Source organism: Aquila chrysaetos, chromosome 26 (genome assembly GCF_900496995.4).
Source record: "Aquila chrysaetos chrysaetos chromosome 26, bAquChr1.4, whole genome shotgun sequence".
NCBI lineage: Eukaryota > Metazoa > Chordata > Aves > Accipitriformes > Accipitridae > Aquila > Aquila chrysaetos.
Window position 1 is genome coordinate 2138768 of NC_044029.1, and position 12935 is coordinate 2151702.

At 43.0% G+C, this 12935-nt stretch overlaps 1 protein-coding gene across 1 annotated transcript in view; it reads right to left on the minus strand.

Annotated features, from left to right (window-relative positions):
• SLC17A8 (solute carrier family 17 member 8) overlaps nucleotides 1–3087 on the minus strand; it is a 28978-nt gene extending 25891 nt beyond the window's left edge. Inside the window, exon 1 of the mRNA XM_030003182.2 lies at nucleotides 2583–3087. Coding sequence (XP_029859042.1) covers nucleotides 2583–2725 — 143 coding nt within the window. The 5' untranslated portion in view covers nucleotides 2726–3087. The remainder of the gene's footprint in view (nucleotides 1–2582) is intronic.
• Between the last annotated feature and the right edge of the window lie 9848 nt (nucleotides 3088–12935).

The window sequence follows — 12935 nt, forward strand, 5'->3', positions numbered from 1 at the left end:
CCCCCAAGTGTTTGTGCCTGCGGGAAAAGCTTTCTTTTCTGGGAAACTTCTAAGGCTTGCAGAGCACCAGCTCTGATATCCATTCACCCAAGCCTTGAATCCTCTAAATTTTTATTTTTTTTTCTGGCTGCCTCACTGTATTTAACTAATCAAGAGCAAACCCCATTTTGCATTAAAAAATTATTTTGTACAAAACATCTAAAACATTTTCTAAAACGTCTTCTAAGTTCTCACAAATGAAACCGCTGGCAACAGCCTAAGGGACGGACGCCTCTCGGGTCTCACCAGTTCAGTCCCTTGCCTCCCTTCCAGGATTCAGCTCCTGTGGGCAGACTCTTGTTTTGTAGCACCCACAGAATAATTTGAGGTTGCTGCACACTTGTGAGGAGGCAGTAAGTTGCTTTCTGCAGCTAAAGCTGCTTGTGCTTTAGCACTTGAACTTGTCTGTGGCCAATGGCTCTGGAGCAGCCGGCGTTGCCAGACCCTGACTTCTGGATCTGCTCTGCTCTTTGCGAGACGGAGGAAATGTGGGAGGAAGGCAAAGACTCGTCGTATTTACCAAAGCTAAAGGGTATTTTTCTACCCACTTTGCTAGTTTGGATCCCACATCAACACACAGCAGTCAGTGAAATCACACTTGGAGACCTAATCTAAATGCACATTAATATAATTAATCACCTATCAAATGCTAGAAGAGAAACCAAATTCTTTGCTGATTTACACCATATTAAGGCCAATTGGATTGGATGAAGAGCAAAGTCGAGGTTGCAGCTGGTATATATACTTATATACCATCACGTAAAAAAGGAAGCGTATGCTCCCTTTTGTGGGCTAAACTGTAAAGAATGAAGTTCAAGTTAAAAATATGCATGTTTCATTCCTTACAGACACCTTCAAATATGACTGCATATTTCCTAAGAGACTGCTCAGCTTGCAGCAATTCTTACTTAGATCTGATTGCAGACATAGTAAAAAAACTTTTATTGTTTGGATTATTTCCTCCACTGGCTAGTATATCTAAGAAAGGCACTGGTATACATATGTTTAAAACAGAAAATAATTAAGTTCAGCAAACTTTCTTGTATCTCAACTCAGATTTGGTCTGGTTTGATTCAGTAGCAATGTTGCTGAAGTTGGATGCCAGTACTATCGATCAGCTGTGTAGGAACCAGCATGACATCCTTGATACACGGCTACAAGAGAAGAGTAATCTGGATAATTTAAAGTTTGCATACCTTTTCCACACAGCAAACCCAGCGTACTGGCGCATCACATACTCACTAAATACAAACCCTACGTGTATTTGGTCAAATTGGCCAGCAGAGCCCACAGCAAAGAGAACTTATGATTGAATAAATGACTTAACTTGATGTTTTAAAAGAAAAATGGAATCCCTGGAGTTACTGTAGTGTATCATAAAGGTAAAAAAACCAAAATGTCTGACTTTAACACTGTAAATGAAGAAAAGTTAAGTTGAAACTGTGTGGAACACACACTCTGTTCACATGGTACAGAAATAGTGTAACTGGCAATCTACCAATTCATATTAGCAACTTCTTTAAAAGTGTACATGCTTATTTTCCTGTATATACATGCTGTAGTATAATACATGTAAATTATTATACATTTTCTTGTGATCAAAGGCATGTTTAGATGTGCCAAGAACTACATCTCGAAAACAGCATTCCCCAAAGAAGGTAAAGGGATGGATATGAAAGCAAATACAATTCAATCACTAAAAATACATTCAGTTAAAATGTTGGCCTGATCCATACAAAGATTTTAAACACTTCACATCAAGCATGCAAGAAATGCCACTGAACCCTCTGGCTCTCATCTATTGATTAGACAAATAAATGTTGTCAGTGGCCATTACTAATAGAAATAATCTTCCATTTAAATAAGAAATCTCTTTCCCTTTATGAAAGGGGTCATTTGTTACATCGTCTTTTCATGTCTCAAAAAATAAAAATCTTTCAGTTTGTTGTTTTGTAAACTGTCAGATTAAGATAAAAATCTTTAACCTTTTTTCTCTTTTTGCTAGCAAACAGCTGCTTCTCCCTTTTCTAATTTGTTAGTCTCAGTAAACACACACATACACATCTCTGCTGAATACATTTTTTCTTACTGATTCGGAGCAAGATTTTCAAAAAAGCCCCTGTAATTTAGGAACATTAAGTCTAATTTCAAGAGTGGCATCATTTGAGAGTGTTAATTCCCATTAAATCATCAGTTTTTCTCATGGAAGCTAAACTACAGAATTATTCACACTTAATTATTTAAGAGTTTTTTAATTAAAACACTTTTTCATGCTCTTTGTAATATTAGAACACTATTTTATAACTTGTTTTCACCTTTTTTTTGTTTAATATAAGTATTCTATCATCTATAATCACTTGCTGTTGTAACAGTGCTCCTTTTACACCTTCTGTCTTGCAGCAAGGGGTGTCTCACTATCTGAACTCAGATAATAATTTCGCAACTCTAAATTCTGTTTAGTGTTTATACATTTTTCTACACTTCATTTCTCTTTAATAAATTGAACCAATGGACCTGTCTGGGAATTTCCTGTTGGATTTTACCTTCTCAGTTTCCCCAGCGAGTCGCTAACGGTGTTCTTCACCTCTTCCTTCCCTGGGTTAAAAAATCTTTCCTTCAGCGAACCGAACCCTTTGAAAGGCATTTTGTCTTTCTTCTTCAGGAAATCCCTTATGTTAACAAGCATTCACTTCTGCTGGCATAGTTCCCGATGCCAGACTGGGGAGCCTGCGCCGGTCCCCTCGGTGACCTCTGCAATAACAACCAGTTGCTCGAGAAAGGCGCGTGGAAGACAAAAAAAAAAACAAAAAAAAAACAAAAAAAAAATCAAAACAGATCTTCCAAAGCCGGAAAGTCAGTCGAGAAGAGCTCTGGAGCGAAAGCCCCTCGGAAGCGCTCAGGCATTTGGCGATGCACTTGCAGCAGCTCCGCCGAGCATCCGCGCCGGGTCGGGTACCCGTACGGGGCAGCTGGTGCGGGGCTGGGGGGGCTGCGGCGGGCCGGGGTCCCTGGGCAGGACACGGCGGCTGCTCCCAGGGACCGAGCTCAGGCTGGCTGGCTGGGGCTCATCCTCGGTGCCTCCCTCCCTCCGTCCCTCCCAGATCCTGTGCGAGGTGGTGCTATAGTAACGGGCACAATACCTGTCCTCAAGCCACTCCACTTCATTAATAAGACCTCCTCTATGGCAAGGGCAAGAAGTTTATTAAACATTTACGAGTCCTTTCTGCAGGGAGGGAATTATTGCAAGCTACAGTTCCCATTCACTAAGTACCCCCCCCCACCCCAGTGAACCTGCTGGTTTGAACCCGGAGCCGCCTTCCCCAGCCGGGTCATTTATTATTGATGTTCCTGGGCCCAGACAGACACAGAGGTGCATTGGTGCGATGCCGTTTGAATAAGCAACGAAAGACCAGCTATAAATTAAACGCACTGCATTTTTGAAACACGAAGTGGCTGAAAGAGGTGAACCAGTCCAACTCGGTGTGACTTCGTGATGACAACACACTTTTCCTAGCTTGGCGGAAAGTATTTAATGAAAACGCTCATGGAAATGCAGCCTGCCAGTACTCTTGTCAAGCCTGCGCATTGGCTGGAGTCAAATGAAGAAATTCTGCTTTTGGCAAGGTCTCAGTTACTGGGTTTGGGTTATGGATGATGAGGAAATTAAAAAAAAAAAAAAAAGCAGCCCCATTTCATATTAGTTTTGGGCTCCTGTCACCCCTTCCCTGTTCCCCGGGTGGAGGGGAAGGCAGAAACCTTCCAGTTTGTTAGAAAAACGGGGAGCTTTGCGTCTCCCACATTCCCCTTGCTCTCCCAAGGGCAGTTAAATGTCGGTGCCTGTCAGACCACCACCAGCACCACCAGCAGAAGAACTGGTTTTCCCCGGAAGGTCCCAGCTGCGAGGTGCTGTGCGGAGGGCAGGAGGGCAGGCAGTGCCCACCCACGAACCCCGGCCCCCCCCCCGCCCTACGCTTGTCCTTACCCTCCCAGGCACGGGGGTCACGTTTTGCCCCCCTCAATTCTGTTCAGAGCGTGGTCTGCCCAGACTCTGCCGAGAGAGAGAGGGGAAAAGGAACGTGAGAAAGCGATTCCTCCAGAGAAACAAAGCAGATCGGAGTCGATTTCCCTTACGGACTCCTCATTTGGGTGTTTGAACGGGGCGAGGAGGATTGAGGGGGATGTAAATCTGGGCCAAAGCAGGGCAAGGGCTAGCCCTCCCTCCATCCCTCCCCTGGCTCCTTGCATGGGCCAGCAGTCTCTGGGTTTTCGATGCCTCCGTAATACAAACACCAAATGTCTGGATTGTCCCAGCTCCGCTACAAGGAAGAGAATATTGGAGAAAACATTTCCTCACGGTTACGTGAGGCAGGCAAGCAGCCTGCACCGAAATCCTTTATTCCTGGTATAAAGAGGAGAGGAGAGGGAGAGGGAGAGGGAGAGGGAGAGGGAGAGGGAGAGGGAGAGGGAGAGGGAGAGGGAGAGGGAGAGGGAGAGGGAGAGGGAGAGAAAGAGGGAGAGAAAGAGGGAGAGGGACAGACAGGAGGGGAATATTTGGGAGCTGAGGAAGTTTTGCTTGGCTGGAGTCTCTTTTGTCGCAGAACTGGTTACAGGTTGTTTCTCATCTTTGGGTAATTCACGTGCTGTAGAGCGCTGTCGGAAAACTCCAGGCTCAACACAGCTCGGTCCCCGGTTTGTTCCAGCAGACAGTCCTCCCACAGCGAGCAGCAAGCGCGGCTAGGGCCGTGGGGCCAGCCAGCTCCCAGCACTACGGACCCGTACGCCTGTCGCAGGGCTTCTCTGGGTGTTTTTCTGTCTAGTTGGGTTGACCAGCAACTGCTCTCACTGCCGACTCAAAGACCGCCCGGTAAACCCTCCCTGCAGCACGTCTTGCTGCCCTGGGAGCAGCTGTACCACCTCCTCCTCCTCCTCCTCCTCCTCCTCCTCCTCAGGCTCGAATCTGGCCATCTCCACCGCTGAGCGAGAGGAGGCGATTCCTCCCGGTTTCTCACTCCCGACCCCCGGCCCTGGTGCGCCCTGTCCCGTCGGGACGTGCCGGCAGCCGGAGCAGCGAGGTCGCCGCTGTGGGAGGGAGCGCAAGCCCAACACAATCACACGCATGCGGGAAAACAGGGTCTCCCATTTTCGGAGGGCACGCAGAAAACGAACTCTCGCAGGCTAACTGCCAGACATCAGAGGTAGGTATGCTTTTAGGGATGTGTACACGTAGAAGTATACAAGGAAATTGTCTTCCATTTAAACAAACGTGTATTTGCTAGCATTTGGGATAGTTTCCTGAATGCTCTTAAGGCAGCTGAACGCTTGAAACCATGTAAGAACCCAGCTCCAAACTGGAAATGGTGCAAATCCCGGTGCAAGGAATTCACCTTGGAAGACTGGGGCTCAGGTTGGGAAGCGGTGTTCAAACCCCCCGTACCTCCCAGCAGCTGTGGAACCCAGGTTTTCAGTTTGCCCTTCTTTCTGGACTTCTGCTCCTGCTTCAGTTAAAGAGAGCACAGAGCAGGCACGAGAAAGAAGCCGTGCTTCAAATTTAGTGCTTTTTTCACTTATCCACACGTTCTCTAATGGCATTTAGCACGGAAGCCTCAAGTCTGTCCTTCGTGCATTTGGGAATGCTTCAAGCGGCTCGCTCAGAGAGACGTCCCGCTGGCACGTCCCCTCTCGGATGGAGGGGCTCACATGAGCAATATTGCCCACCTCCCCACTAGCACAACTGTACATTTCTCACAGAGGTTTCACCTCTCCCTCCCCTTTACGCTTTGCGATCCTTCCACTGCCTGCAGTTCTGCAGCGGTGGCCCCTTTTGAAATTCACTGACCCGGTCCCTAAGCCTTAAAAGAAAAGGGTTTACTCACTCTTGCTTCCCTGCAGGGAGGCTGCTCGACAGGAGCAGTAAAACGCCTGGACTCCAAAACGCTGCTGCAGAGAGTGTCACCGCAGCTTCGCAGTGCCCGGCTCCTGCTGGGGCACCATCCGCTGGGACACCACCCAGTTCCCAGCAAGGATGGGCTGGATGAGGCCGCGGCAATCCCGACGCGACTAATCCCAGTACGTGTGTTGGAGCATCGGCTGAAGAAATCTCTTTTCCTTAACAAGACCGAACATGATAGCCCTTATGGACCCAGCTCTCATTGTTCCTACTTTTTCCTTTCCTGTTTTAACCCTATGCCTTAATTTTCTTTTGCAAAAATTAAATTACCCCCATTGTGATTCTCCTTGTCTCAGACCTTCTTAAAACACATTGTATTATGTCATATCATTGTAAGTCTGCTGCTTGCAAGCTGGAATCTAAGTCCAAGGCACAGCATGATTGGGCCTGCACTTGCAAAGAAACATTTTGCAAAATTAAAACTACTTCTGGCTCATTCAACTTGTAGTTACCGCTGAAACTACAGACTCACATCCCCCAAAGACCTCTAGTAAGGCTGTATTAAAACTGTATTTTAGAGCCAATATGGACATAAAACCAGCCTTCGAGATCTACAGCATCTGATGTCAAAGATGAAAGGGGTGACCTGGGACCCCATGTTATACAAGAGTTTGGATTAAATGATCAAAATGGTCCTTCAGGGTTTGAAATCTATGGCTTTACAACATCTGCACTTTTCCTCCATAAATGAAGATGGATCCAAAGACTTCAGGATTCTGATCTCTATTTTACTATATATGAGAACTGAGTCCTTTCCTGCCATGTCTAAATGCTGTGTTGAGTCAGCCCAAATCAATTTTTCAGATGCTATGTTTGTTTCCCTGATGTCTGTGGCAAAACCGGCATTAATTTCAAATGGTTAAAAAATTCATCTTTAGTTTCTAGTTTCTGCTTCCTGATCAGGTAGCTGATAGGAAAGCAATTTGATCACAGTTGGACAAGAAATAAAAACAGAGGCTCCTGGGATGCTAACAACAAATAAAACAATAATGGAAATAGGAATTCTTATTTATAGTTTTCCTTACTGGAAACTGCTAATTAAATGGTAATTAATTACACCTTACACAGTAAGTAGGAGGGCTTTTTAAAGCATTTCTGTGTGGAAAGCTATTATGTGAAGTACATCTGTTTCCCCTCAAAAGCGCAGAGCTTCCATATCATTGCACTAACTACTACAGATATATTTAATGCTAGAAAACTTTTTTTTATTTTCCACTTCATACAAGTAAATATATTAAGCATGAACTTCTTCAATAGAAGCTCTCTCTAAGGCAAAAAAACCCCTTCTGTATATAAAGCCAACAACCACTGTGTAAAATGTAGTTTCCTAAGTCTGATATTTTTGTGGCTAACTTTGCAAACACTCTTCACTGCTCTCCCAAAAGTGAATAGGTCTAAATGCTAAGAAAGGGTGACAATACACCTACCAGACAAAAAAAAAAAAAAAAAAAAAAAAAAAAAAAAAAAAAGGAAAATATAAAGCTGGTGTATTGTATATGATTATTTCTGTGCATACAGAAATACTCTGCTATTTAAAAACAAGTCCTTTTTACTTTCACAAAGCAGTATAAGGAAAGCCTTGTAGCTGGCTAAGAACATGTCTGTAACGTTTGCGGTTTATTTGAGAGTTGCTGGGGTTATAGTGACACCTTATGGTAGTTTTATTGTATTTTACAGATCGTTTTGGAAGTTAAGATCTCTTGCAGCCTTTTACAGCCTGTCACTATCAGCAAGGAACTGCTTTGATGTTTTTAGAAATCTTTTTGTTACAAGTTACTCAACAGGTCATTCCATCTCTTCAAATTTTTCTGGTTTCCCTTCTGCCCTTACTAGGAAAATAGATTTTAAAGGGGAATAGTTTTTGGTACTGTCTTCTCTCCATGTTTAACAGATAATCCATGCCAGTACATGCATACATGCTATTCAAAACTATCTGTGGTGATACCCAATTTGTGAGTACAGTCTCTCACTGGATTGATTCACCAAATTATACCATTATACCAGTTCCTTGTGTTCCTCTAATGCCAGATCTGAACTCTTTAAAAGAAAACATCATGATAGAAGTTAATGAAAAAATTCTTTCCTTTCAAATACTGTTGAAAGACCTGTGGAATATGTAAGTAAATATCCAAACCAGCTACTACGTGAAGATCAGAATTTAGAAAACCTGCCTTCCTGGGGCTCTCCCTTACATGAATTTTCTAGTCTCTAATAGGAGCTATCTCACACTACAGCCCTTCCCTCACTTGAAGTGCAAAGTTGGCCCCTCTAATGAGCCAATGGTTCCCATAAAACTTACATGAATTCCTTACCTTTAGTATTTTAATCACACTCTCATCAAACAAGGGTTGAAAGTGGGCAATAGGTTCAAAGTTGGAAAGGGCTGAGTGGGAACGAGGGAGAAGGATGACTGAGCAGTCACCTTCATCTTAAAAACAGAGCTGAAAATCCACATATGCTACAGTTTCCTTGGGAGGGGGAGTTGTGTTTATGCTGAACTGCAGGTAATGCTTATTTATATTAGAATAAAATAAGTTCCAGAATACCTTTCATGTAGCCCCTTCTCACTAAAAAAAATGATTACGGCATAGAGAGAGAGACAGCTTAAACTGGTAAGTCAACTTTTTGTTTCATTGAGCAAAATAAGTCTGTTTAATATTTTAAATCCAGACAACCTGTATCAGTCACTAAGTATGTCATCTCTTACAATCTATAAATTAGAAAATTCAAAAAACACGTTTTTGCCAGACTTTTACAGATATTCATATTGCTAAGCTAGCGAAAATCACTGGCTAAGCACCTAGCACCAGTTGCACGTTTTTTTGAAAGTGTAGAAAGGATATCAGTTCTATTTCCATTTTAAAGCATTAGTTTTTCAAGGTTAAGAAACTGAGCAACACTAAAGAAGCAAAACCTGCTCGTCCCTTACAATGCATGCATAAAAAAGAACCGAAGAAAAATGCAATTCATCAGCTGCGGCATCTTGAAGGACACGGTGACCAGTAATGCACAGTTCAGGACAGTGCTTGTAGTTACTAATACTTTTGTTCAAATACTTTTGTTTTAAAACACACAGGATTAATAAAGTTCCTTTTTTTTAATTAATCTAACCTCTATGTAGTTTTCTATACTGAATATTTTACCTACCTTTCACCAGAAAATGCCTGCTACAGCAAAACAGCTGGGGAAAAAGAGTAATTTATTCAACTTTCTAATCACAGTCATTCAATCTAACCAAGCAGTCACTTCCAACAAAAACAAACACACAGGAATGAAACGTTCCCATAAGTGTGTTATGGCTAAACTAAACCTGAGCCCAAGCAGCCGCCCGGCGGCAGCAGCAGCCAGGCCCAGTTACGCTCTTTGATGGGACAGCAGCAGCCAGCACCCTCCGCACAGGCAATTTCGGAATTTGAACCGATGGGGTGGGCGGGGGGCCCTCTCTCAAAGAAAACAGGTCCATGCCTACGGGGCCGGCACTGCATGCTCTGTCATTTTGGCAGATGACAGTTTCCACTCTCCTTTCTTCTTTTTTTTTTTTTTTTTTTTTTTTTTCCCAGCCCTTCCCTGAAATCTACCTCTCTGCTCTGGAGGGTTGCTGTATCACTCCGGGATCTGGGTTCGGTAATCCTCTGGATCACTCCCTTACCCGCAGCTGCTTTTAACATTTCTCCCTCGGTCTCACGCTGCCCGCAGAACGGGTAGCCAAGGAGACGCGTGCCCGCTCATCAGCCACCGCTACAGGCCGGCCGCTGGCCAGAGCCGGACCGTCGAGCGGGGATGCAGAGCCGCTCGGTGGGGTCCCTTCTGCAGCCCCTGATGGCAAAGCAACCATCTCCAGCTGAAGAGCAACAGGCACAAAGTTCAGGCTGCCACTGTCTTAAATTCAGCTTTCTCTTACTAAGGATCACCAGGGGAAAAAAAAAAAAAAAAGAAAAAAAAAAATCAAATCTGTCAGAGCCCTCTGATTTTCGCTGCCCTTCTACGATTTTACACAGCCATGCGCTGCCTGTGGGCATTGACGTAGGAAAGAAAATGGAAGCGAGAGGAGCTGCAAGAGATGGCTGCGCCAGAAACGGTCTGGGAAAGTAGCAGGCAGAAAGTCCTAGGAAAAATTCTGACGGAAGAAGTGCAGTACATGGGACTGAGCTCAGTTAAGCTGGCAATTATGCACAAAGAGACCTCCGCTTATTGAGTTTCTCCAATGTGCAGAAAATCAAGGCTTTGTACTACCTATGTCATGAAAAGAATAAGGAAACACCTCCTACCCAGCAGCCAGTTAATGATCTGATAAGCTTAACTAATAGTTATAGTGCTTGTTTAATCAAAGAGCTTCGACTGTATGGTTCTGGTTTGCAAAATGTGGCAGTGAGTATAATGCAAAGGTGGTGTGTTTCACAGCAAATCCTTCTTGTAATGGTTGTCAATCAGTAAGAATCAAGCAATGAATTCTTTAGGAAACATAAGGCATATATGCACAAACTACAAAAAACTCAAGTAATTTTAAAGAGTTTCCTGCTTGCCAAAAAATAAAAACGGATTAATCAATAATTTAATCCTGCATGGGATAACAATGAAAATACACTAGCACTTTATATTGAAAACATTCAGACTGCAGAAATGGCATTTAGTATCTCTCAAGTCAGAAATCCGCACAAAAACCTATTTTTCTTGCTAGTTTTATATAACAGATCAAGGCTTTGAGCACAGCTGGCATCAAAATTTTATGTAGTGTGTTCCAAATATTTTAAATTATATTTTTAATTTTTTAAACAGATTTTTTCTATCTTGTAACCCAGTAAAGCCAGGGCTTGTAGTATGCTTTTTGGGGAAAGGCTACATTTAAAGTTCCTGCTTAACAACAAAAGTATGAAAATGACATTTTAGTGTAATTTTATTTTTCCTGATTCTCCTGCTCTGATTTTGTAAGATACAATTGTTGTAAGATACAATTATTTTTAGAAACTATTCTTTAAAATAAATAAATAAATCTATCTGGTGCCATGTTAGGATAGATTCTTTAGATAAAATTTATTGCTGTAGCTACAGATGTATCTGATGACTTCATTAGCATTTTTGCTTCTTTGAAGTCACTTTTGTGACATCAGCTAAGCACTTACAGCTTTGGTGTCATAGGTAAGCGATTATTTTATCAGCATGGCAGGGGCAGGAATCTCTTTTCTAATTTTTGGTTTCTCTTTTCTAATTTTTTTGAGTTCTATTCTCTAGTATTTGATTTTTCTGTTTGGAAAATAAGCCAGTTACCCTTCCTTGTGGTATCTGGTTCTTAAGTCACCTGCAGGAAAGGAAGCTCTTCAAAGTTTTGGTTTTGTTTACTCTTACAAACCATAGCCTTAAGCTAGAATTAAGGAGCCACTGAGACAGACATGAACAAATGCTGCTTGTGTAGTAACTTCATGCCCCAACACCAAACCCCTCTGTTTTCAGGTCAAAGATAATAAGGTTTTCATTGATGTAGTTTCAAATGGAACTTCTGCTTTGATTACCCTTGATTTGAACAGCTAATTACTGCAGAACAGTGTAAAACCTAGCCTTTTGAATGTTGTGCAAAAGGTGATGCATTTTAAGAAATTTCATTAAAAAAGGCCAAATAACGATTAAGACGCAAGCAAAAAGCTTGACCAAAAAAAAATTTAAAAATTGCTAAGTAGATATAGGCAGGCCATTAAATCTCTATTATTTCTAAGTTCCAAGTTGCTCCACATCCACGATTGCCTTAATTTGCAGTAAGAAACTGCTCTAGAGCCGTAATAATATTGTTCATAGGCAGGCGTCCTAGAAGAAAAAAGGAAAGATTTTTTTTTTTAAGTTTATAGTTTAACTCTAAAATTTATGCCTAGAATACTTAGTAAATTATTTTAGAGCTTGAATAACTAGTATTTATTTAGCTGCTCTGGGGTTTGTGCATGGGTAGGAGTTTATTTCCGAATTCCTGGTTTGTAAGTTCGGCACAACAAATTGGAACCCACCCCGTCACCCTAAGAGCCAGTTTTCCAATCTACCGAGCAACTGCAGCGGTCTCCAGCCGGTGACACGAGCGCAGGCAGCTTCTGAGATGCAGGACAAGCGCGTTTCTGCCCGGCAACAGGAAGAGAACATCGAATGAACCATTTTTTTGCGTAACTCCTCACAAACGGCTCATTTCCTACACCAACTGAGCCGCATTCCTCACAACTGCAAACTTGATAGGGAAACACAGCTCTACACTGATATCAAAAGGATTAACCCAAAGCTCCAGTGTATGACATACCTAAAGAGGGGACTAGAGATATTTAAGTGACAAAGCAGAGACAATTAGCTGCCAATATCAAAGTATTCCAGGCAAAGAACAATCAACTGCAAACATCTCCAGTCTTAGGTTATCTAATTCATGAGTTTATGACATTGGCAATTTTAAGCCACAACAAACCAATCCAGAACACCTGGATTTCAGCACTTGAGACTTTCCTGCTTAGGAAACAGGTAACAGTTACAGATCCTACCAATGTCCAGAAACGGAGGGGACAGAGAGAACATTACCGCGGCGAAGGACATTCCAGTCAGATCAGGACTGGGATCCGCGGAGCAATTTAAGGCAGGCATTTTCTCGGCACGGTGCCATCAAGTATGTCTCCACCGTACTGAAAGCTCACTCTTACCTTCTGCTGCTGCTGACTGAAAGCTGGCACGTTACAAGGCTGCACTGCCTTGCGGATACAGCTGTGGGAGGAATGGGGATGCTGTCATCCTCAGCAAATGAGAATGAACAGGGCATCGGAGCCACCTGACGCTGCCTTTCCACTTCCACCTAATCCATCTCTTCCTTCACTCTCTCCTCCCATACCATGTCCAGCCAACAATGATGCTTCTAAGCAGATCAGACCTCAGATGTCTCATACTTGATCAATTTATACCAGACAAAAAGCTGAGAACTAGCTTCCTTCAGAGT